General features: G+C 43.9%; 1 protein-coding gene across 1 annotated transcript; it reads right to left on the bottom strand.

The window, feature by feature from the left end:
* LOC117549214 lies at positions 1–26766 on the bottom strand. The gene is made up of 2 exons (XM_034220901.1): positions 26014–26766; positions 1–1649 (listed from the first exon to the last, which is right to left on the bottom strand). Exons 1-2 carry the CDS (start codon positions 26635–26637, stop codon positions 1611–1613), a joined length of 663 nt encoding a protein of 220 aa, XP_034076792.1. The 5' UTR covers positions 26638–26766; the 3' UTR covers positions 1–1610.
* Positions 26767–27105: the final 339 nt, after the last annotated feature.

The following is a 27105-nucleotide window of genomic DNA, read 5'->3' as shown; positions in this document are numbered from 1 at the left end:
TCGCTTGTTTACAGAGTTAAAGGACATTAAACAAGTAGAAAAACATTCATATTTAGTATCACACATGCCCACGAAGGATATCAAATAGTCCTGTTCTCCCTCTCTGTCCCCACAGCAGATGGTGACTCAGGGCTGTGATTGACAGCAGCGCAGAGAGTGATCATAGAGGACTGATCGACTAGACTTTGTGACCGCAGGCAGCTCTTTCTTTTGCTTTGAACTGAACTCGCCGGGGGGGTTGAGGAACATCCAGCTGCCCAAAGATGTTTCCTGAGTGTTGGGGAGTTAAAACCTGTCCAACACCTGAGAGTGGGGGCATCTCTTAAAAGAGATAAATATGTCTGTGTAGCCTGAGGGGGCTGTTGTCTGAGGTCCGGGGGGGAGATGCACTTTTCACGGAGCTCTAAACACAATCCTAGAAATGTGTGATGGCGATCAAAGGAAGGTATCTAATCAACAGCCAAAATAACATTTCTGCAGGTCATGTTGAGTTGTCGCGCTCACGAAAATGATCAATCAGGGAAGTAACCCTACGTCCCAGCTGTGTTCATGAATATTGAACATACTGGTCACATGTCTGTTTATGGTAAGATGCAGCTCGGTGCCAGGGATTCATACTGTAGTAGGCCTACTGTCATAATCCGTGTTAATGAAGAGAGAAGAAACATAATTAGTCTCAGTTGGTTGCTAGGGCAGGATCTTTGACGTTATCAATCTGTGATGAACATGTGATGATAGCTGCATTTCAGATTTACAAACAAACACAGCCACCCTTTTGCACGCGCTGTCGCACTGCCGTATCTTCTCCCTGCAGTTCTCATGCTTGAGTGTTGTTGCTGTGCCTGCTTTGGTAAACATTATGATGGTGTTCAAGATTTGTATCCGTTTATTTTAAACATCTTTAAATGTGTGCACTAATTTGTTAAGAATTATTACATAAATGATCCTGGCAAGCGAAAGTACTGCAAAAACCATGAAGTTGCGCAATATTAAAAGTGACATCATTATATTGACTTACTTTCTTTAGGCACCCCCAACTCTCCCCGTGTCCCTGGTCAAGGCCAAGGAGTAACACAATGTCCCGTTCTAGCACCTCTTAAACTCACTTAACAAACTAATAAATTCAATTTGTTTAATCCATAAAAAAAAGTATGAAAATCTAATTTTGCCAAGGATTATGTGATGGGCTTTTCCCCCCCGAGCAACTGTCTCTACTGGTTCCCTGGAAACGGCTCACTGCCAAAAAACTGGCACAAATGTTTTCTTAAAAAGTGTTTAATCAGCAACATAGATACTTTAACAGGTTCATGTTCTGGGCTCTCGTTGTGATTGGTTTGAAATATTTTCTAAAACAATACGTTTTTTTCCCCTGTCAGGTTGAGGTAACTCTATAAATCGTATGAGCAGTTTCTGATTTAATCTAACAAAAATGCAAACTATGAATGTTTATCAGGTTACTACGAAGCATTTACTTTAGCTTTAGTTTGCTGTTATTGCCACATGCTCAACAGAGCAACATTTGAGCTTAGTGATTGAAAGCTTCTTGGCATTGGCTTACTACACTTCTCTTCTTTTAAATCACAGAACTTACTATTATAAACAAACCAATTTCATGTCTGTTCAGGTTGTCGAGTGTCCATCACCAGTGTCTGTGGAGAAGATAAAGGTAGTTTTATTTTTCTGGTACCCTGTACACAAAACGCCCTTTATTCGAAACACAATACAGTTCAATCCAAGGAACTGAATCTTTCCTGAAGATCTTTCATTCAGGAACTTTGTTTCTCCATTACCCGTTTTGATCTTCTCCAAGTGCTGTTGTCGCTTCTAAAATGCTGTGTACACTGCCTGATGGAGACAACGGCCGGTAACACCGCTGTTAGTGCCTGTGAGACAGTATGAGAGTTGTGACCATCTTAAATCACTATTTGTACAATTTCTCGGCTTTAATTTTTTTAGCTCACTGCTTGTTGATTTGCTCCCAGGTATTTTCTGTGTGTAATTTGGCATTTTGTGATTTTTTATATTTAAAATGGTTGTATATTTTATGGAATATTATATATTGTGTAGTATTTCTTATTAAAGGGGTGGCTTATGCTCTTTGGGATTTTCCCGTTTCCTGTAGACTGTTACGGAGCGTCAACACTACAGCTTCAAAAAAAGCTTGGAGCTGGGCGTGTCTGAAGCTTGGGGATTTTATTCAAGCAACGCGACCAACAACCAATCACATGAATCTCCCGCCCCCGACATACAAAGCAAAAACCCCCGGGGATTTTATGGGAGCAATATATATATAAACTCCACAAACAGGCGAAAACCTACCAGTTTCACCCACTGTCTCTGCCACCTCCCTCCATGCCTGGTAACTCCGGTTTGTATCCCGGTAGGTGAAGACGGTCTGGTCATACAAAACCGGGTGATTTGCTACGGCGATAATTCGTTTCTCCTCCATCTTTTTTTTAAATATAGAAATGAACGGCGGGATATCTCTCCCAGCTTAGACGCGGTTTGATTGGCTATGGCTTGAGCTGTCAGATTTTCCGAAACGGGATTTGATTGGCTGGCGCTGGCTACTCCGGCGTCAGAAGTTGAATGTTCAGCGGAGACGGACCGCTATGCTACCCACAATTCAGTTCGGCGAAAAAGCGAGGCAACGTGACGTCACCCCATTCAAAGTGAATGGGCAGATTGAAGCTGTCGACGCTGTCGACGGGCCGTTATGTAGGTTTTTGTGCATTTAAATGGTCTGCAAAGGCTAAAATCCATGTGTTCCCTCCAGAGGGAGGTTTTCTCCCTGCCTGAAACGCCTCCATTTTACTTCAGTAAAATAATGACATCACTGTGTAACATCATGCTTCTATTGGCTAGCGCTCCAACACATTTTACGTGATAGGCCGGTGGGGCATTGCAGTTGACCAATTACAACAGAGGCTGCCAGCTAACCAGCCAGCTAACCAATCAGAGCAGACTGGGCTCTGGTTTCAGACAGAGGGTGAAAAGAGACATTAAAGCATGTAAACATGTCACAGTAGAGGCACACAATACAAGTATGAACCTGAAAAGGAGCATACTAGGTCCACTTTATTGAAGGTTTATATGACACTCTTCTTATTAGTTATCCAAAAGTGCAGAAATGTTAACTATCAACAATACATATATCCTTTTCTTAGGCAATGTTCTGCATCCTCACTGTTGTATTTATTTTAGAGTATATCCACAATTGAATTTTCAGCCTACTTGGGCTTTGGGCTGACAGCCCAGGGCTGACAGCCCAGGAGCACAGCTGAGGGCCCAGAAGGGATCTCGGGTGGACGGCCGGGGGGCAAGGCAAAGTCCAAGGTGGGGGTCTCGGGCGGACGGCCCGGGGGCAAGGTAGAGTCCATGGAGGGGCGAAGACCACAGCGGGCAAACTCAGGGGGCCGAGCATGAGGGCGAAGGCAGCGGCAGGAAGAGTCAGGGGGCCGAGCATGAGGGCGAAGACCGTGGCTCTCAGGGGGCCGGGCTCGAGGCCGAAGACCGCGGCACTCAGGGGGCCGGGCTCGAGGCCGAAGACCACGGCTCTCAGGGGGCCGGGCTCGAAGGTGAAGACCACGGCTCTCAGGGGGCCGGGCTCGAGGGCGAAGACCGCGGCTCTCAGGGGATCGGGCCCGAAGGCGAAGACCGCGGCTCTCAGAAGGCCGGGCTCGAGGGCGAAGACCAGACAGCTCCGGAGGCCGGGCAGGACCCGGTGTCGGCCGGACAGGAACCAGAGCTGGTGGGACAGGCTTCGGCAGGATCCCCCACGGAAGAGGACCAGGAGTTGGCAGGACCCCCGGCGAGACAGGTAACGGCGGGACCTCCAACGGAACAAGACATGGGATTGGCAGGATTCTCAGCGGGTCCTCCAACGGAACAGGACATAGGGTTGGCAGGACCCCCGGCAGAAGAGTAGTCGGCGGGACCCCCAACGGTACAGGACACAGGGTTGGCAGGACCCCTGGCAGGAGAGTAGTTGGCGGGACCTCCAACGGCACAGGACATAGGGTTGGCAGGACCCCCGGCAGAAGAATAGTCGGCGGGACCCCCAACGGTACAGGACACAGGGTTGGCAGGACCCCCGGCAGGAGAGTAGTCGGCGGGACCTCCAACGGCACAGGACATAGGGTTGCAGGACCCCCGGCAGAAGAGTAGTCGGCGGGACCCCCAACGGGACAGGACATAGAGTTGGCAGGACCCCCAGCGGAACCTCCAACGGCACAGGACATAGGGTTGGCAGGACCCCCGGGAGAAGAGTAGTCGGCGGGACCCCCAACGGTACAGGACACAGGGTTGGCAGGACCCCTGGCAGGAGAGTAGTTGGCGGGACCTCCAACGGCACAGGACATAGGGTTGGCAGGACCCCCGGCAGAAGAATAGTCGGCGGGACCCCCAACGGTACAGGACACAGGGTTGGCAGGACCCCCGGCAGGAGAGTAGTCGGCGGGACCTCCAACGGCACAGGACATAGGGTTGGCAGGACCCCCGGCAGAAGAGTAGTCGGCGGGACCCCCAACGGGACAGGACATAGAGTTGGCAGGACCCCCAGCGGAACCTCCAACGGCACAGGACATAGGGTTGGCAGGACCCCCGGGAGAAGAGTAGACGGCGGGGCCTCCAACGGCACAGGACACAGGGTTGGCAGGACCCCCAGCGGAACCTCCAACGGACCAGGACATTGGGTAGGGACTTGAGAGGGGATTGAGAGGGGACTCGAGAGGTGACTTGAGAGGTGCCTTGAGAGGGATCTCAAGAGGGAACTTGAACGGAGACTTGAGGGAACTCGAGAGGTGACTCGAGAGGGGACCTGAGAGGGAACTTGAGAGGGGACTTGAGAGGGGACTTGAGAGGGGACTCGAGAGGAGACTTGAGAGGGGACTCGAGAGGAGACTTGAGAGGGGACTCGAGAGGGAACTGGAGAGGAGACTTGAGAGGGAACTGGAGAGGAGACTTGAGAATTGAATTGTAAGGAGACTTGAGAGGTGACTTGAGAGGTGACTCGAGAGGTAGCTCGAGAGGGAACTGGAGAGGAGACTTGAGAGGGGACTTGAGAGGGAAGTCGAGCGGGGACTTGAGAGGGGTCTTGAGAGGGGACTCGAGAAGGGACTCGAGAAGAGACTCGAGAGGGGACCTGAGAGGGGACTCGAGAGGGGACTTGAGAGGGAACTGGAGAATTTAATTGTAAGGAGACTTGAGAGGTGACTCGAGAGGTGGCTTGAGAGGTGACTCGAGAGGTAGCTCGAGAGGAGACTTGAGAGGGAACTGGAGAGGAGACTTGAGAGGGGACTTGAGAGGGGACTTGAGAGGGGTCTTGAGAAGGGTCTTGAGAGGGGACTCGAGAAGAGACTCGAGAGGGGACCTGAGAGGAGACTTGAGAGGGAACTTGAGAGGGGACTTGTGTCGGTCGGTACGCCGACAGGATACGGGGAGCTGGCGTCGGCCGGAGAGCCAGTCCTGGAGCCGAAACTGGAGTTGGGACCATGGCTACTGGGGCCGGTACTGAAGCCGGAACCATGGCTGCTGGGGCCGGAGCCATGACTGCTGGGGCCAGGACTGGGGCTGGGACCATGGCTGTGTGGGCTGGTTCTGTAGCAGGGACCATGGCTGCATGGGCCGGTTCTGGAGCCGGAACCATGGCTGTGGGGACCGGTTCTGGAGCCGGAACCATGGCCGCTGGGGCCAGAACTGGGACCGGAATCATGGCTCTTGGGGCTCGGGCTGCTAGCCTGGACTTGCAACTCCTTCTCTTAGAAGCCGCCTGAAGGCTCCGTGGACCTCCAAAAGCCAGACGAGTTCCAGAAAACGACTCCTGGACAGGAGCAGGAACTGGGGCAGAAGCACTGGCTGACTCCAGACGGAACACACCGAGACGTTTGTAGTCAGCAGGCTGGAAATCACATACCCAGAGGAAGTTCAAAATCCAGCCAGGTTTTTCATTTCACCAAGTCTGGTTTCTCCATAGCCAACCGGTGCGCCTCTACCAGAGCGGCCTCCTTCTGCAGAACACTGGACGCTCCCTTCCACCAATCATAGCAGCAAGCCAAATCAAAGGAAAATGTTTGAAGTTCCACCTCAAATGGATCATCTGCTGGGTCCATTTCTGGTCGGTTCGTACTGTCACGGTTGAGTGAAGGAAGCAGGACCCAAATGCAGATAACTCTGATAAACCTTTATTTCAAGGAAAATGAAACTAACACAGACAAAACAGAACACTCACCGGTGAACTCAGTCACCAACAAAAGACGAACCGACAAAGACAGACAGAAAAAACAGAACTTAAATACACACAAGACTAATCATACAAACAAGACACAGGTGAGGAGGGAGGAGAAAACACAGGGACACCAGGTGAACACAATCGGGTAAATTAGACACACCAGGGAAACTGACAGGAAACCACAGACAGATCTAGACAAGACAAAACACAACACAGACAGATCGTGACATTACATGATAATCGTGACACTACTCTTATTTTAAGCCTTTGCCGCCTCGTGTTACCACCGTGGCTCTAGATAAGGTGCCATTTAAAACTATTTATTGTCACTGGAAGCGTCTCCTCGCTACTTCCTCTTTGCATCAGATGTCTCAGCGCTTGTGCAAATACCCGGGAGGCTTCAAGAGTGCATACCCACCAACATTTCTCCATATGTAAATGTATACAAATAAAGACAAGAACACATTAAAATGCAAATGCAAAACATGTAACTCATCATTTTTATTTAAAGAGACTCTTGGTCCATTATTACAAAAACATACAACACTCAAATATAAATTAAAAAAGGCAGTTATACCAATGTTTCCACAGAGGTGACTGGTATCTACAGCACTGAAACACGGATTTGACAGCAGCATAATGACAGAGTTATGAGAAACATTCAATCGACAGATGAATTTGTACATTCGATTTCTCAAAAGAGCATGGAACGTGTTGACTCGTGCATTACAGAACATTTCACTTGCACTGCACCACCTTGGTTTTCTAAGCAGTATACGCAAACAGTCATTATATGCAACCTGGAGCTTCTTGAGGCTTGCCTTCTTATACTTCACCCACAAGGGGGCAGTATAGAGAGGAGTGCAATAAGCTCTAAAGAGGTTCACCTTAACCTTATCTGAACACCAAGAGAATTTTCTAGCCAACATGTTAGCTTGTGTATATAAGGCACGCCGCAGTCTATACATGTCATCATCATCAGCCATTTCATCTGTGATGATGTGTCCCAGATACTTAGTGTCACAGCAAACAGACAGCAGATACTTAGTGTTACAGCAAACAGACAGCACCTGCCCTGACAGGTAGAATGTTGGAAAACAAAGGTTCTTATCGCCTTTTGCTCTGCAGATCATTACAGCGCTCTTCTTAGCATTGTATTTAACGTCAAATTTGACTCCGTAATCAGAACAAACATTTAGCAACTGTTGAAATCCAGCACTGCTAGGAGAAACAATAGCCAGATCATCGGCATACATAAGATGGTTTACAATCACATTACCAATCACACACCCTGTTTTACAGACACTTAAATCATCTGATAGATCATTCATATAGATATTAAAAAGGCATGGTGAGAGGAGCCCCCCCTGGCGGACTCCATTACCAACACCAAATGGCGCAGAGATTGCATTCCCCCATTTGATCCGCATTCTCTGGTTGGCATACCAATAAGCCAGGATCCTAATTATACTGTTAGGCACACCCCTTTGTCTCAATTTTAAAAACAGTTTATGATGGTTAACTCGGTCAAAAGCCTTAGAGGCATCAATGAAACCAATCAGAACAGTGGAATTCTGTCTTCTATATGTTTCTACCATTTCCTTCAAAGCATAGATGCATAGCTCAGTACCATGCTTAGCCTTGAAGCCAAACTGGTTATCTGAGGTACATAAATAGGAACATAGTCTATCTAACAAAATTATTTCCAGGACTTTGGATAACACACTGGCTAGAGCAATTGGTCTATAGTTATCCAAGCTCCCTACCTTGCCCGCTTTGTCCTTAATGACAGGCACCAAAGTAACAGTCAACATGGAGTCCGGCAACATACCATGAGTCATGAGGCCGGTAAAACAAATGGCAAGAAGAACTGCAACCTTCGGGCTTGCCAGTTTAAGGTGCTCTGCAGTGATTCGGTCAGAGCCGCTTGCTTTATTATCAGCTAGCTGTGCAATTGCTCGATAAACCTCTTTAGCTGTGATTCCCACTGTGTCACTCTTCACAACATTACCAACTTTGTAGGGGTCACTTTTAACACAATTAAGTATATTAGAGTAATGTTTCCTCCACAACTCAGCTATGTTATCGGCTCCAGATACTCCCTCTATGGTACACGGTAATGACGTACTGGCCCTGTTCAGAGCTCTCACCTCCTTCCAGAAGCCAGTCACATCATTATGAAGGAGCTTTTCAGCCATAGAGTCCGCTCTCAATGTTTCTGTGTGTTTGTTGACATAACGAACTGCATATTTATATCTAGCATTTGTACGCTTTTTGAGATCCAGGACAGGCCCCTCTCTGGGCCTTCCTGCCCGGACCCAGGCCCCAAAAGCATTCTTGGCTTCAGCGTATTGATCAGCCACATGTTTATTCCACCCTGGCTTGACGTTGTGTCTCTTCCTAGAGTAGGTACAGCACGGTCTACTGGCCTCCCATACAGCTCCCACAATACAATCATACATGTTACAGAGGTCTTCACGGTGAGAGTTTTCATTACAACCCACATCAACACACAGAGTTGCCACTTTGGGTAGATATACATCACTCAATAGGACATCAGTTCTCCCATAATACAATAGCCTATCCTCATTTGTGAGCTTGGACCAATCCACTTTAGTGGTACAGGCATTTTTAACCTCCTGAGACATCTCAGGGATCATAATCTAGTGACATTATAAAAGGAATGTGATCTGACATTGATGCCTCATACACAATCTCAATTGATCTTACAATGTCATGGGCATTAGCAGTGCGTATGCAATGGTCAAGCCATGAAGTTGTATGCCAGGCCTCGCTTATATATGAATAGCTATCTGTAGTCAGAAGTATTTGGCTTGATAATATATGATTGTTATCATCACAAAACTGTAGCATATGCTTAGCAAACAAGGACCTTTTGTCTGATATGTCAGCATTCATATCACCCACTACAAAAACACTGGTGGAATGATTATCAGCAATAAAAGAATGTATAAAAGCAAGTCTGTTCAGGTATTCACAGTGGCGTTTCTAGGTGTACAAAACTGGGGGGGCAGAAAGAGGTCGGGGGAGAGAGAGAGAGAGAGAGGGGGGGGGGGACAGAGAGAGGGAGGAGAGAGAGAGGGGGGACAAAGAGAGGGGGGGAGGAGAGAGAGAGGGGGAGTGTCAAATTACATACTGAAGACCACAGGAGCAACACTGTGAGCGCATACATTTACGTACACAGCGTGGGGATATCATAGTAATGCACCTTCATACATGGAGTAAAGGTCACCATCACAAAGTAATTCTTAACAATAACAACAACCGTAATGCTTTAGCATTAAAACACCATAGACTGTAAATATAAGGAAAACACAGACACTCATCATCGAGGTCACAATATCAATCGATCCAGCAGAGGCAAAACACAGAAGATCAACAAAATATATGACATAAATGAACTTACCAAAGCTGAAGGCTCACTTGAAAAGAAAAGCGGCACGGCGGTCCTTCCTCTGACAGAATGTGTCTATCACTTTGGGGATGAAGTCCTGTAGTTGCTGGATCAACTGGCTTTCAATTGAAAGCATGGCCAATGCGTTAAGTCGCGGCTGTCCCATGGTGTTGCGAGTGAAAGTCTTTATCCTTTTGAGGGTGGAAAAGTTCCTCTCTGACTCGGATGTCGTCATCGGAGTTGTCACTATTATTTTGACCAAAATAACAGTCTCAGCAAACGTTTCCTCCAAGTTGTTCTCGTGAATGGATTTCAACAGAGACAGGGCAGTGTTTCCAGTGTGAAGCTCACTGTGGCGGTAGAGCGTGGTCAGCTCAGACTTCAACTTCTCCTTGTTTCCCAACGCAGGCCACAGTTTCACGGCGCAGTCAAGCTCAGGTGTAGGAAATGACAGGACATGCTGTGGGAAGAATGAGCTGTCAACAAGCTTTGCAGCGATCAAATGGTCACTCTGTGAGAACCTCTGTTCCACCTGTGAGATGACTGTGTCACAAGCCTCCTTCATCACCGGCGCTGTGCTGCTGACTCGTCGGCCTGGCTCGTCTGTTCCATCATGAGCAGTGGCGGCCAATGCATCAGTTTTCTGCCTCATTTTCTGAACATTTTCCTTGAAACGGCAGAGCGCGCTGTTGATCCCAGGTGCATCGATGCTTCGTTTTTGCAACTCCAGGAGCTGCATAAATGCTCGGTCCCGCAGTTTCTTTGACAGGCCGTATGCCTCACTTATGGTGACCGCATCCCATCCTGGTTGTGCGCGTATATGCTTCATACACTGAAGTAGTGCATCTCGGGTCTCCCAAACCGCGTTCACAGTTCTGCTTTTAAAGTTCCATCTCACAGCCGGTGGCCGTGGGATGCGTCTCTGTGTTGCCTCTGCAAGAGCTGCAACACGTTTTGGAGCACCGGAGAAAAAAGTGGAAAAAGCAGTTAGATCTGCAAAAAACACCTTCAGAATGCTCATCCTTGCTGAACACAGTTGCTGCAGGGTCAGGTTCAGTTGGTGGGCGTAGCAGTGAACAAACTGAGCGTTTGGGTACGTCTCCTTCATCACCGTCTGTACCCCGCGCACGTTACCGCTCATGACGGCCGCCCCGTCATAGGTCTGAGCGATTAGCTTTTCTTTCAGCTTCAGGGGTTCCAGAACAGCCTTGATGCTGTTAGAGAGACCTACACCAGTTTTGTCCTTTACTTCCACAAACTCCAAAAAACGCTCTGTAACTGTGAGGTCAGGCATAATGTATCACAGCACAATCACCATTTGCGATTTACAGGAGACATCGGTTGTCTCGTCGGCCTGAACGGCAACAAATGATGTGTTGTCCACTTGCTTGGCTATTTCCTCCCTGTACACATCATACATGCAGTCCAAGAGTTCATTCTGTATGGTGCTTGATGTCCCTTTGAAAACAAGCTGAGCTTCGTAGTGCCGTTGAAGCCTGGAATCGCCCTCACACATTGTCTCGAAAATTGACCTGAATATCCCTGGATTCAGAGAGTCCGCCGACTCGTTGTGGCCCCGCAGTGCTGTCTCACATTTCCCACACAGTTTAATACAGGTGATGATCCGACCAAGCACGTACCTGTTTTCTTCCACCTTCCTATTATGAGAATCAATGCCGCGTCTGTAGGCGCTGTCAATCTGAGCTGCAACATTCACCCTTCCAAGTAATCCCAATTTTACGGCATTTTCCAAATGACTGTTGCTGCTCTCATGCTTCATTGTCCTCTCCGAAAGATGCTTTAAGTCCTTGTAACCTGTCCTCGACCAAGTACCTTGATCTTCACCAAAAAGCAGGCAAGGAAAGCAAAAGAGGGAATTCTTCTGGATGCTCGCCGTTAGCCATTTCTTTTTAGCAAACCACTCAGCGTTAAACCCACGTTTAACTTTGCCCGCAGTCTGGACCATTTGGAAATCCGGTGGATGGTGGTCACCGAGGCGCTTTACCTCCAGTTTCTCTCCGAGACTAAATGTCTCAAATGTGTGCTCCAGTAAATGGTCAACTTCATTCATTTTCTTTCAGTTTTTTACTTCTTTTAATCGCTGGTGATGTTAGCTATATGCTGCTCTCTCGTCTCCTCTTCAAACTACACGTGACGTTTCGCAGCACTGCACACGTGAGTACTTACAGCCAATCAATTCTGAATTATGTGAGATGACGTATGGTGGGGATGGGAGCACTATGCCCCTACGGTCATTATTTTTTTGCCACACACATTAAATAGAAAAATACTCTGAGCATGCGCAGTGTAGTTTTTACAATCACCGTTCACTTAGACTGTGAGAGGGAGGGGCAGGATCGGGTTTTGTCCCACATGGCTCTAAACAGATCAAAACGGCACTCTAGACACTAATTAGAAGAACACAGACTAAAACAGAAATGTACAGACGAATCAGATTATTAAACATGACCTTAAAATATATTTTATATGTTTTTTAATTTATTTTTTAGTATTTTTTTGTAATCATTATTTGTAATACTTTCTTCTGACACTAGGTGGGGCTGTGCCCCACCTGCCCCTAATGACCCGCCGCCACTGGGTATTCATCTTCATTATGCTGTGACTCATATGGTGTATATACATTGAGAATGCTAAACTCCTTGTTATTCATTTTGATCTGTAAAGCAATACACCAGTCAACTTCAATCCTGATGACATTAATGAGTGTCCAGCTTTTTGTGCCACAGGATAGCCACGCCCCCTGCTATCCTTCCTCTCACTATTCCCAGAGATAGGTCCGTAGTGGACTCACCAGCCCCGTGAAAATTGTCATTAAGAGAGTTCAACTTTCCCAAGTCCTGCTTTGGTAAGAAAGTTTCTTGCAAGCATAAAATGTCACATTTTTGTAGCAAGTTGTCCACCACTACACGTCGGATCCTATCAGCAGCGCTGTTGCCCAGGCACAGCCCGCGACAGTTAAATGATCCAACCCGCATAAGGTTTAGCTAAGCAGCTCAGCTGTAGCCCCATTCAGTACCCTCGCACCAGCAAAAGGTCTAGCTCTGCTAGCCACTATCACCTCCGCTTTACGTGGTTCATAGTATCTTCTCACAACTGAGCCTTCAGGCCAGAGTTCTGGGTTAAACATCTCCGCAACTTCATTGCACTCAGCACACACTTTAAAGGCCCTGTCACACTGTCCCGAAATTGACACCCGATGGACACACAAATATGGAATTGTGAATTTCGCACGAAGATGGCCCCGAACCACACACGAAGGCAACATTTACATTACATTTAAGACATACAACTGCAATGAAAGTACCAAAAAGAATTAAGTTACAGTACTATGATACTGTACTGATATCTTCAGACTTTGTTCTTTACTTTATCCGTCGTTATATGTAGAAAATATTACGTTTTCTCTGTAATGTTGTTTCCATTACAACAACTTCCTGTCAACTGTCCTTCAAAATAATATATTATATCCTTTTTAGTTTCACAGAACACAAATTGGGTTATTTACATAATATATTTACATGATTTTGTTGTGCAATAAAACAACCCGATGGACACACGATAAAGGAAATGTTCAAATTCGGCTGTGATCGTAGCAACATTGGGCCATTCGTGAGGGCATCTTAAGCCTTCGTATGATCGCTGGTGGAGTTTCTCAGGCTCCGGCAGCAACTTCGTGAGCGGTGGCAAAATCTTTGGCATGCCAAAAAATTGCCAAAGGACCTTGCGAAGGTTCATTTTCGTGTTGAATTCGTGTGTCAATTTTGCCCTTCGTAAGGCCATGAGGGTGAATGCACCGATGATAACACGAAGATGACACGATTTGACAAGATGCCCTCACGAGTGCCTTACGAAGTTGCCGCTCACGAAGTTGCTGCCGGAGCCTGAGAAACTCCACCGGCGGTCATACGATGGCTTAGATGCCCTCACGAATGGCCCGATGTTGCTACGATCACAGCCGAATTTGAACATTTCCTTTATCGTGTGTCCATCGGGTGTCAATTTCGGGACAGTGTGACAGGGCCTTTAACGAGCTATATCTGCTGCTTGCAGTGTCAATACGGTGACAGTTAACATCACGGCCGAGTTGTTCAGTTAGATATTCGGACAGTGTCTCAGCATCAAGGTCTGGCGAGAATTTGGTAGCAAAAACACTCACCAACTTCGTACGGATCACTTTGATATTCCCTTGTGCAGCAGTGTCAACAATAGGCTTAGTGTTAACTGTGTTCTTATTCTCAGCGTCCAGGAAAGAGAAGCTTAAAAAGGAGACTAAATGGAGTCTCTGGAGGTTCAAAATTGGTACTTTAATTAATAAAAAAGGCACTGTAAAGTCACAAACAGGATATGGTTCGACGGGAGAGAAAGTCTGCAGCTTCCTCTCCCAAGTGCTGGCCGTGCAGAAGAGAGCTTACAAGCATTCGTCCTTCCCGCTTGCTGCCTGTTCACTCCTCCTCTCTGGGAGCTGTGGTGACGTAGGAGACTTCCCCCCTCGTTCGTCTGTGTCCGATATCGCGTTAAACAGAGGATTTCGACATTTTACATTCATTGCTTACTTCCACATACCTTTTCTCCTCCTTATCTCTTTCATAACTTTATATGTAATACATGTTCCCATCGGCGAAAACACGTGGGTTTGCTGTCCTGGCTCCAGGATGGTGGAATGAGCTCCCCATTGACATCAGGATGGCAGATAGCTTGCACATCTTCCAGCGCAAACTGAAAACTCATCTCTTTCGACTCCACTTCGAGCGATAGAACTATTAACAAAGCACTTTTATACTAACAAAGGACTGGCTTATCTACAGCCAGTTGAGTAGCACTTGAAATGTTTGGCTCTATGAAACCTGATGTACTTATATGATTCTGTTTTCTTCAAGTTTGTATTTTGTTGGTCGAACGCACTTATTGTAAGTCGCTTTGGATAAAAGCGTCAGCTAAATGCAATGTAATGTAATGTAAACGGCGTCAATAGCCACTTTAATGATACTAATGGGCGGTAGTCCCGGATGTCGTCATGAAGGATTTTCAGAATAAAAGCTTAACAACTGGTTGTGCACAAGAACTTCTGGTTTTTCAGTATAAAACAGCATTTAAACTGACGGTATGTTTAAGGTACATTATGCTATCAAAACATTGATTTTAATTTCTAACAGTCCCTCCTTACACACCTAAAAGGTGTGTATAATACTGAAATAAATGAGTTCTTCATCTGAACTCTGCATAGTACATATATCAAAAACATACAATCAAAATGGAATGGTTCAAATAGCCTCAACTTTACAAAAATACCTTGACTGTATTCAAACATAAAAGTTTTACCTTGTGCATAACTTCTAGTGTTAACATTCAATATGGTTCTTCAAAATAGCAGCAATGGCTTGTATCAGAACATTTCTTCCTCCCTCCTTTCACAGAAACCGTTCCCATACCACGCTCAGTGTTAAGGCACTTGTTTTTACAAAGTGAAAAGAAACGACCCATTTCAGAATAGCAATGATTTATAAAACATGGGATCCATCATATTAGAACAGTGAAAAATAATAAAAAATGAAATAAACTATCTTGGACCAGTGTAATGTAATAATAAAAATATACCATCTTGGAATAGTATATTATAAATTGAAATGGATTCACTCCATTTTAGCATTTTATTTTGCTCACTTCTTCACATGATTTCATCATTTAAAGAATCACATTGGCTGGACATTCATTGAACAACCTGGTCTCTGAATATCCATATCATTTAACATCATTCAAACTAACTCATCATTTTCATTAACATCTGTATACAGGGGTGGATCGTCCTGTTCTACTAGCATTTGTAACTGTCTCCTCATGAGAAATGTACCCTCCCTCCTTTCATATCATTTAAGGTATGAAAGTAATATGTTCTCTAGAAGAGGCCGTTGTAATCAATCGGTATTTTAGGACATGGAATTAGTGCAACATCTAGGCCTCCCCTGGGCGCCCCTATGCTATCCTTGTACCCTAAACTCCCCCTGGCCCTACTGGCTTTGGGGTGTTTCGCCATGTTGATTAAAAACATCACTGGCTGTGCTAGTGCACAGGTCCCAGCCCAATCCTGTGACAAGACTGAGTACAAGGTTTTAGTTCCAGAGTACCACCAAACATCTACTCTGGGGTAGGGCATTTTAGACGGTCATTTCTGGGAGAAGATTTTGGTCAGTTACAACAGTTGTAGAATTTCATCACTTAAAAGTCCCTACTTCAGTAGCTTTGGGTGGTCTGTTCTAATGCAGTGATAAAGTCCCTGAAATGGTGTGAAAACCGGTGGAATATCACGAACACATTACACTAATTTATTTTCAATTCTGGTCTACTTAAATAACTATGCTGACCCCCTTTAACAGTGTGTGGAACCTTGGGTGCCCGAGCATGTGATAATTACTCCCTCCTTCAACAAGGACTTTAAAAACAGAAGTCATTTCATTAATGGTTTGTAGTTCAATTCAGGAATTTTCACTCTTGGCAGATATGTTTCTCCTTTTAAATAACATCTCTAAATGTCAGGTCATCACTGATTAAATGGATGAGCATTAGGAGGTGGTGGCACTTGTCTTTTAAAACTCATACTCTGGTGCCGTGCGCTCCCTCTGAAGCTGCAAGTAAGATTTAAAATATCTGCAGGGTGGGTTGAGCAACCCCTTCTCCCTGAACGATATTTATTGTCGAAAATATGCACCATTAAAATGAGTGATCCAAGGCCCCGCATGTATTACTCCCAATTATACTAGTTTTTCAAAATTAAAATCTTCAATCGCTCTTTGCCTAGTGTCTTTTTAAAACTCTACATCTTGGACGACAAACCAATGTTGTTTCCACCTTAACAGTTCTCCTATGGTAATATCCATGCTACAATGGTGAAATCAATACTCTAGATTGGAATACTTTCTTTGGCTTGGTTCCAGCTCTACCTTTAACATTTTCCATTCAAATAAAGATTTGCCTGCTATCTATATTGTAACAAATTAAATCTTCCCCAAATTCTCACATGAATAAGAATCTCTATAAGAATAATTTGTTTATTATGATGAAAAGATTGAATAATATGTTCTACCCTCAGTGTGTTTTTAGGATTATTTTCTAATAAGTGTGTTTATGTGTAAACTCACTCACTCCTGTGTTCCTTCTCTCCCCCTCTGGTCGTCAAGCCACGACCCCCTCACGTTCTGCTGGCCCATGCCAACTCCTCTGGTTCCGTCTTCTCCTCCGTCCTGTCTTCTCCCCAGTCCATCCGCACTTGGATCTTCCCGCTGTAATTCTTTTCAGTGGCCCAACTGCTTTGCATTTCATCTCCTCCTTTTCAGTCTCTACGCTGTTGCATGGAGTGGTGTATTCTGCTCTCATGTCCCACACTCTGCTATTGTGCCAAATCTCACGGCTCAGTTTGGAACTTCATGTCCTGTTTGAGGGACCGATGAGAGTTTGCCTCTTTGTCAGCATGCTGGTTTGGTTCTGGATGCCTCAGGTGGAGATGGTTCTGGATGCCTCAGGTGGAGATGGTTCTGGATGCCTCAGGTCGTTGTTGGTTCAGCTCGGGTTGTCTGTCTGTTTGATGGAGGAGGAGGAGTCTCCTGTGGTGAGGTCATTTGTCTGAAGATGGGGTCGTAGCATTCTGACAGGCAGAGAGAGAGATCTCGGGCCGCATTACCTATAGTTAATTCTAATACACTGAGGTAAAACATATCCAATCCTTTCCACTCCATTTTCCTAATCTTACCATTTGTCTTAGATGTTAAATGTCATCTAAACCCAATTAATGTCTACTAATGGTTGTGCCATATCCCTAAACATTGTTTCCACCCACTGTAACATGGCTACTCCAAATAACTCTTTCAGGAAACCATTTTCTTCTATAAATTAAAAATACCTACATGTTTCAAGCACGACATATTTCACACACTATAAAAGAACGTCCCCATATTTTCTCCATTACTTTAAATCTCACTGTTATTTAGAACATTAGTAACTTTTGTGACTGGACATATCTGCAATGTCGCCACAATCTGCTGGGGAATTTTGTTCATAGAGTTTGTACGTACAAAGCTGTACTTGTGGCCTGTTTCTACTGTAATCATTTTCAATAATTGTGCTCAGGTCACCGGTCGGTTGTCCATAGACTTAACAGGGGTGTTTCTGGCACAGACTAAAACATGGATCCAGTGTATTTGGAGATTCCCCTAATCTGTAAATTCCCATCACTTACATATCCCAATCACTTAAACCCATCTCATCATTTGATACAAGAACTGCATATATGGGGGGTGAATCATCTTGATTGTAACCGCCTCACCTTTGGGACCGAGTATTTATAACTCTTCCTCTTGTTGCTCAGCTGATCTTTTGGCTCTGGGGATAAGTGAAAGTCTCTGAAACCCAGCTGGAGTTTTGTTAGTGATGTGGGCATTATCTATGAGTGGACTAATGGATCCATGTCTTACTTGATATTGTACTCCCCATCCAACCAGAAAGGTGCCACGTGTAATGAGCACAATCAACAATGCTATTCTGACTCTTATCCCTAGGGGACCCCACAATTGCTTTGGCTTTGTTCTTGACATCATCTCTATTTTCTCCCTGGTTGTGTCAGTTACAGAATTTAAATAATGAGTACTATAATAACGTATACAAAAATTGGACTCTTTTTCAGATGTAAAACAAAAATAGGTTTTCACTTTAGTGTACAATCTATAAAAATCTATGGACAATTCGTCTTTTGAGCTGTTTCTATCTTTATCTTATTTCTATTTATTGTTTTGTTCCAGCTCTGCCAAATCAGTCCTAACTCCCAATAATGTTCTGGAAGTTGCCAGTGAAGGGTGACAATGTGTGAGGTGGTGTCAATTTGCTCCTTTTTCTTTACCTTTAAACCGGAGCGCGTGTGAAGTTCGTTACAACTTCTCACTGTTCCGTCCACCGGGATCAGCTCACTGTGTTTTGTGAACTTTCACCCTCACCCAATCACCTGGCCGAACAGGAGTCTCTTCTGGTGTCTCGTCCTGTATCTCTGTAGCTTTCTTAGCCTGTGTAGACAAAACTTGGATAATATTACTCGGAGTTCTGACATATTCATTACTTTTATTCGTCTAATATCTAAAACTGGACCACTCCCTCCTTGGAGGAGGCCCAAGCGTCGGCATACCTTTTGTCGTTATGAGACCTATTATTAACTACATGTTATTATTTATTAACTACAACGTCACTGAAATCAACATCTGTATAATCATGGCACTCCCTCCTTTGAGCAGAACATGCTCAATTAATATTGCAATGATTACCCTATTCTGAACAGGACATGTAAAACCCATAACGTTGCATTAAATAAATATAACTTCTCCGTGTACCCATAAGGCGTACAAAATATCGTATGATGTATGGCTTTCTGATGGTATAAAAACATATTCACTAAAATCTGCCATTAGCACAAAAAATGGTTTACTTGTTGCAATAATGATTTTTGTCCTGGTATTATGCATCATTGTTGCTGCGAAAAACAATACCCCTGGTGTCGCTAATGCGTCTCAATAATTCTAGGATTAGAGTATTGTTTGATACTGCTGAACAAAGATATGATAAAATAATATTTCTCTAAACTAGAGAGAAAATGCGAACTATTCTCACAGAGGGTGACATGCATGAAGGGCTGGTGCCCCTTACTCAAAATGAGATATTGCCTTACGCACTACATTATAAATCAGTAAAGTTACTCAAGAATAAATAAATAAAAACTGATTCTTGAAACTGTTGTAAAATCCCTACATCTTCTTCATCCAAGCTCTCAATCAGCATTAGGTTATTTAATCTGCAGCTCATTGCCTTAAAACAGATACTTCAGACCGATTATAAAATTGTGTTTATGAGAAAAATGTAATCTGACTCCATAAATCACATAATTGTTTGACTAAAAAAACTACACTTCCACTAACAATAAATGAAGTTCCCCTTTAAACACAGCCCCGGTCTTCTGACGGGGTCTATCTATGTACTGGCTGGAAAATGTTGTGCCAGTCTCTGTCGCTCTGTCACTGTTCTCCCGCTAACAGTCACTCTCTAGTTCTGCTGGGTTCTTGTTGACTTCTTCACTGGTTTGAGACAAGCAAACCCTATCGGACACCTCCCTTTGTAGCCAGACCTCACCACAGCAGAATCGAGTTTCTGTTTTTAGGTCTCAACAGCTCCACGTCAGGTGTATCGCCGCCCCTTGAACTGCAGTCGGTGTAAACAGGAGGATTTGGTATGGATCCTCCATCTTGGGCGAGTACTAGGTTTCCGTCTTCATATTTTTGAGTGGAAACCCCATCGTCTTGACCTCACTAGCTGTGTAGACACAATAGTTTTCTGTGTGGGGGAACAACATCACTCGTAATCTCTATCCTTCTCATAATTACAAAAATAGTCTGCTAAATGTTCTACTATGTTTTAATCTTCTACTAATCTGTGGATGCTTTATGTGTAAATGCAATATGCTACTCACTATCTCTTTAAATAACATTCAACTTCTCCCTCCTGTGTTGACAGATATGGCTCAATGTAGCTGGGTTTCAAAATACCCTTGGGCTGAGGATGCATCATCTGTTGGTCTGGCCCTCTGTGCTTCCTCATTGCTGTGATTGATACCAGGGTGTCAGTTACATTTGGGTCATGTTTGGCACCCCTGTTTGTCTTTGACATCTCTGGGACCCCCTGCCTCCGTTGTCATCATGGAAACCTCCTGGTTGTTGGTTCTGCTTCTGATTTTCTGGCACTATCTGAGATTTAACAGTTTGAGGTGTCTGCCCTGCATTCTCTGGTTCTTCCTGAGCTTGAATTGTTGGAGGTGTCTGCCCTGCCTTCTCTGGAAGTGTCCCCTCCCTTCTCCTTGTCTTGTTCCTACAAGCTACGGTGTCTTTTGTTTTTTCTGCTATGTCTTCCCTCACTGGCAGATCTGCTACTCGGACCACATTTATGCTGTGTGCCAATAGGCTGGCAGATTCCAGATGGAGTATCAGACTTGTAACTCTTATAAATCTTTCTTCATCTTCCCTCCATATAGTTCTTTTAATTGGAAAGGTTAAAGCATCTGATCAGATTATTACCCTTTCCTTGATATCTGCATTTGAGCCTGGCTCTGCGTCTAGTCCCAGTTTAGTTTGTTTTGGTGACATGCTCTCTTCCTATTCGAATGAATATTATTAAGTTATCAAAGATTAAGCACCAATCCTCTGACTAGCACCGTCGTTCCTGATAAGTAATGTCCTATGTCATCCGAACCTAACTTTAAATCTGGGCTTTTTAAAGTTGTTTTTTTCAATTTTTTTTATGATTTTCTTTTTAAATAACAAAGTTAATTAAAAGATAAAAAATTATGCAAATTTTAAAATCTGAAATTCTAAATTAAAAATTGTACAGTGTATGGTTTTGACTTTAAAATATGAAAATTAGAAATCTGGTGAAAATCTAAATCTACTGTGTACAGTGCATACCAAAGTGTATGAAATTATGTAAATGTCCTAACTTGTGTTAGCTTCAATACATTTGTTTGCTTATTTGAAAAAGTATTGTTTAAAGTGTCCTATCTTATAATTAGAAACCACTTGCAATTCTATCCTGGCGATCAAGCATGTGTTTATTTTAGGGCCGGGACTTTAACGCGTTAATTAAGATTAATTAATTACACAAAAATTAACGCGTTAAAAAAATTAACGCATTTTAATCGCACTTATTTTTACACCGCGGAACGTTTCTCACTGGATGAGTTTCAGGCGTACCGATTATACTGGAGCACCAACTAACGTTCATGACTTCAGACAACAACAAACCACAGTGAACAACAGTGGGAAATGTTGTTTTAAAAAACGGACGGATGGAAGCGTCGATAAGAGCACGGTTGTGTGCAAATTATGCAAAAAGAAATTCGCATATCACCGCAGCACAACAAGCCTCAAGTATCACCTCAATGCAAAACATATAGCAGCTAGCGTGGAAGCTAGCGTGGACGTTAGCCTCTTTTATCGCGTTCACACCAAAAAGAGCCGGTACTAAAATTAGTTCATGAGAACCTTTTTACCCCCACGAAAGTCCCTGCTAGAGAGCAGAGAGCTGCTAGAGAGCAGGGACTTTCGTACGGCTCTCTTGTGAGAAAAGAGCTATATTTCTGATTGGCTGGGCGGATTGCAAACCACGCCCCGTAAAACTCCCAAAAAGTTTTGTGAAGCCGCCATTTTATTATCCTCGCATTAGCATTATTAGCATTAGCCCAGCGCAGAAACGCAGAGAGACTAACTTATGGCAACACAAAATAAAACATGGGAGCGGTGGAGATGAGGAGGTGTCGGCATTCTGGCGATTTACTCGGAAGGCTGCTGGGACTCCCAGCAGCTTCTACTGAAGCCAGTCCCCAACTCCGGGGACTTCCGGCCGGGGACTTTGGGCGGCAGTATACGCCGTGAAGTGGTTTGTGGCCTGCCAGTAAACCCAAAGCAGAAGAAGAAGAAGTGACGTCAGCGGCTTCATTTGCCTAATCCACCCCCAGGTTCAAAGAGTTCTCATGAACTAAATTCTCATGAACCTTTGTGGGAAAAGTACTGCGGTGTGAATGCGCCTAATGGTATACTAAAATCCATGTGAAAAAAATTGCTTCTCACTGTTCTTAGGTCAAATATTTATATGTGATTAAAAATGCGATTAATTTCGATTAATTAATTACAAAGCCTCTAATTAATTAGATTAATTTTTTTAATCGAGTCCCGGCCCTAGTTTATTTATAACACTTCAAATTAAACTTCTATTGAGTGTTACCTCTATGTAATAATTCTGTACTTCCAGCAGAGTGCGCTATTGTAATTTCCAGCTTAATCCACTAGGGATTACTGTTGCAAAACTAACCTCTATTTAACAAGAAAAGCTTATTTTTCTTCTTAAAAATGGAAAGAGAATTACACTAGGTAAGAACACTACACTATGGTAAAAGAACACAGCACATAAACGCCAAAACACATTTCAAACTGGAATATTTCAAAAAAAACTTCTAAAATCAGATCCCTACAAATACCAAACTTCCCACGGTAAAATAACCTGTCTATTTTATAGTTCCAACTCTGCAAAGAAATATGATGTATCCTTCTCAAGATGGAGTGACTAGCCTCGTGTGAGTAGGACTGAGTACTTTCAAATTAGCATTTCACGAAATGGCGACTGCCATTGCTCATTGTAAACACGAAGACAAGACGGCAACTGATTTTCCAACCTTTGACCTGAAGAACAAAGGGATTTGAAAACACCTCGTGGCTCTCAGAGCGGAGTTGAAATAATGAGGGTGATCTTTTAATTCTAGAAAATTCAACTCAAAACAACACTGCAGTTTAAAATAACACTTCTATGTAATTTACAATTATAAATGGGCCTCATACCCTTACGTCAAAGCCCTCAACCTGTGTACGTAATGTTTTGACTTTAAGAGCCAGTATGGTTATCTCCTGTTTAAACACGCTATCATGGGACAAAGCAAGACGCTAATCAAACACAATCAGAAGAATATCGTCTATCTAACGCACGAATGTCGCACTTCTCGTCGTAAACCAGACGCAATGTCTGTTTGAAAACAGAAGCTTCAAACTTTTCAGGCCTTTTCCTCAAATAGGACTTTTTTTAATAAGAAAAACACAGACTCACTCCAATATTCTCAGCTTCCACTGTGATTGTGTTCTTTGTCTCAAGCAATCCCGACTGCTAAATAGCCTCAAACCATTCACGTTAACTTAAAACGTAACAAAAAACACTTCTTGGAGCAATTAGCCTTCTGCCGACATGTAATAACAGACAAACGAATAGCATGCAGGGTTAAATGTAAGAAAAAGAAGAAATTTGAACTCACCCTGCTTGTGAAAATGCAACGCCACGTGTTATGGAATTCTTATTGTTATAAATGTGGTTGTTTTAACATTAATTTCCCAGCTATTTTCAGGAACCGGAAGTAGCCGTCCAACACACAGTCCTAAGATTGTCCTGCATAAACTATTGAAGAATTTTGATGTAACAGGTTTCTCCTTACCGTGGTTTGAGCTCTCTGTGTGTCGAACGGGATTGCCAGCGGCTCCGGACAACAGCCGCGTGTATAATCTCTCCCGGTGCAACGAGAATCACGTCAGGGGTCATTCCAATTGTTAACTGTGTTCTTATTCTCAGCGTCCAGGAAAGAGAAGCTTAAAAAGGAGACTAAATGGAGTCTCTGGAGGTTCAAAATTGGTACTTTGATTAATAAAAAATGCGCGGTAAAGTCACAAACAGGATATGGTTCGACGGGAGAGAAAGTCTGCAGCTTCCTCTCCCACTGTCACTATCCGATCTGCAGCTCTGCCCGATCTGCTGTGCGCATGTGCGAGATGGTCCGCCATATTGGACAACGCCGGACGGCAACCCAAGTAGGACAAAATTGACATCTAGACTGTCTGAACCATTCGCAAGTTTTTACATGTGACAAAATATGCATTGCGCATTCGCGAGTTTTTACATGTGACAAACGGTGATTTGCAGAGTTTTTACATGTGACAAACGGTGATTTGCATTGCATCTGACAGAATGAAGGCTTTTGCATCTGACAGAATGAAGGCTTTTGTGTTTTATTACAGAATGAAGACTTTTGCATCTGACAGAATGAAGACTTTTGTGTTTTATTATTTGGGGTTAAGACAGAGCCTATCATACTGAATACATATTAGAGCAAATCTCTGTTATCAGTCCTTTTCTTCAGACTAGTATTGCTACATTTGAAAGAGTCCTTACCAGCTTTGGAATTGTGTGTATATATATATATATATACAGACAATTCCATATATATAGCACCTTCTGCCATATCGTCACCCTTTGCAGTGATTGACTTGAACACTGAGAATGTTTTTATGAACTTCAGACATTTTCATATACAAATGTGATCATACACCAACACACATTTTAGAGATATACATTTTTCACACACAACCATTTACTAAATTAAACCATATCCCATCATAATACGAGCAAATAAGAAGGCACAGCAATAAATATATTGTGTGTGTGTGGGTGGGGGGGGGGGGTGTTAAGATCCAGGTCCAATGGGGGCAGAGGGGAGAGGTGGGAGAGAGTTCAGCATCCTACAGGAAATGTCATTTGCATGTAATATTATTTATTCATATGGAATTATATAACTGGAGTTTGTTATCCTTTAATTTTGCTTGATTAATTAAAAAAACAGAAACACAAACATAAAAAAGGGGTCATTCAGGAATACAATTATTATATTATAAATAATAATAAAATAATAAATTATATTATAATATTGAATTAAATATTTTTTTGTATAGTATTATTTCATTTAGAAAGGCAATACAAATACAATAGAATAAAAATACAATACAAAACTTGGGACAGAGCTAAGTAACTGATCAGTTAGTCACAACACAAAATAACAGGAGAATGAGAATTAATTACCTTTTATTGCAAAGTTCGATGACGCACGGCGCATTTGATCTCGCTCATTTTTAGAGAGGTCTGTGTGAAATTCACCTTCAGACATGTATTCTCTCAAATTGTTGTAAAACACTAAAGTCTTCATTCTGTCAGATGCAATGCAAATCACCGTTTGTCACATGTAAAAACTCTGCAAATCACCGTTTGTCACATGTAAAAACTCGCGAATGCGCAATGCATATTTTGTCACATGTAAAAACTTGCGAATGGTTCAGACGGTCTAGATGTCAATTTTGTCCTACTTGGGTTGCCGTCCGGCGTTGTCCAATATGGCGGACCATCTCGCACATGCGCACAGCAGATCGGGCAGAGCTGCAGATCGGGTAGTGACACTGACACTGGCCGTGCAGTCCTTCCCGCTTGCTCGCTGTTCGCTCCTCCTCTCTGTGAGCTGTAGTGACGTAAGGGACTTCCCCCTCGTTCGTCTGTGTCCGATATCGCGTTAAACAGAGGATTTCGACATTTTACATTCATTGCTTACTTCCACATGCCTTTTCTCCTCCTTATCTCTTTCATAACTTTATATGTAATACATGTTAACGGCGTCAATAGCCACTTTAATGATACTAATGGGCAGTAGTCCCGGATGTCGTCATGAAGGATTTTCAGAATAAAAGCTTAACAACTGGTTGTGCACAAGAACTTCTGGTTTTTCAGTATAAAACAGCATTTAAACTGACGGTATGTTTAAGGTACATTATGCTATCAAAACATTGATTTTAATTTCTAACATTAGGCATCCTCCGTTCAGGTTTCCCAACAAGCTGTTTAGATAAGGCAGACTGGCCCGGGCCTCGGCCCTATTCCTCCGACCTCGGCCCTGTTTCACAACTTGACACCATACCTGCGAATTTACCGCAGTTCCTCCAGGGCTCACACAGGCACTCACGGTCCCTGACGCAGCGAGCGGGTCAACACAGTTGGGATGTACATCAGTAGAAGAGCCGGGGGGGCTCGCATCCTTCACCAACACCGCACCATCCTGGCCATCACCCTGAGCGCTCCGACAGGTAGTTTCAGCGTCACTTGGTAGGCCTACAGCCAGTCCTACACCATGACTCGGCTCCAACTGGCGTTCTACGGCAGCAACTCTGCTGTCCATGGTCGCAGCCACAGCACGCAGGTCCTCACCGATATCTGCCTGAACTTCCACTACGTGTCTTAATGCGCAAACCTCGCTGTGCAGTCGCTCCATCTTGCTCAGCAGGTTGGACACATCCAGGTTGTTAAACGTAACAGGCGGCAGCTCATCCAGGTAGTGGGAGACAAAACGGGGGATGTTTTCACCGCATTCATTTAGCACTTTTAGGCAGCTTTTAATATTGTTTGCATCCTTCTGGTTGCCTTTAAAGGCCACACACCGCTGCTTGGTTTCAGGACAGAGTTCAAACAACGTCTTTTTAGAAGTCTCGATCCATTCGGAATCGAAGGTGTTAGAGGCTACAAGGACTAGCTCGTCCTGGGTCATAGTTTTAATTTTAACCGCCAGGAAGTTGAGTAACTCATCCTCTACAATAACCAGGCCGTCAACAGTCTTATATATTGTAGGTTTTAGTCGAGGCCGGTGGTTTGAATCGGGAGCTACCGAGCCACAACACACACCATCAGCCATCTTGTATCTCAGTGTAAGCTGCAAAAAAGTGTGACTCACGACATTCCTGTACTCCCTATCGCTCACTCAGGTAGGTTGTTTCTTTTCTTTTGTTAATTGAAAATGAAGAGAGGATTATTCTACTAGCAAATATACAGACCAACCAAAAGATTGTGTTTATTTGAATATGAGTCATCGTGGGGTTAAGTGGAACACGGTTACATGTGTTTGCAGTTTATAATAATTAGGAGCAGCTAATGCCTTTGGCTGAGGTTCTGTTTGATTGCTGAAAGCGGCACATTTGTATCTAGCTCCGTGTCGGTGTAGGTGTTCTAATAACCACAA

This window comes from Gymnodraco acuticeps, unplaced genomic scaffold (assembly GCF_902827175.1).
Source record: "Gymnodraco acuticeps unplaced genomic scaffold, fGymAcu1.1, whole genome shotgun sequence".
Classification (NCBI taxonomy): Eukaryota; Metazoa; Chordata; class Actinopteri; order Perciformes; family Bathydraconidae; genus Gymnodraco; species Gymnodraco acuticeps.
This window is presented reverse-complemented; position numbering and strand designations above follow the sequence as displayed.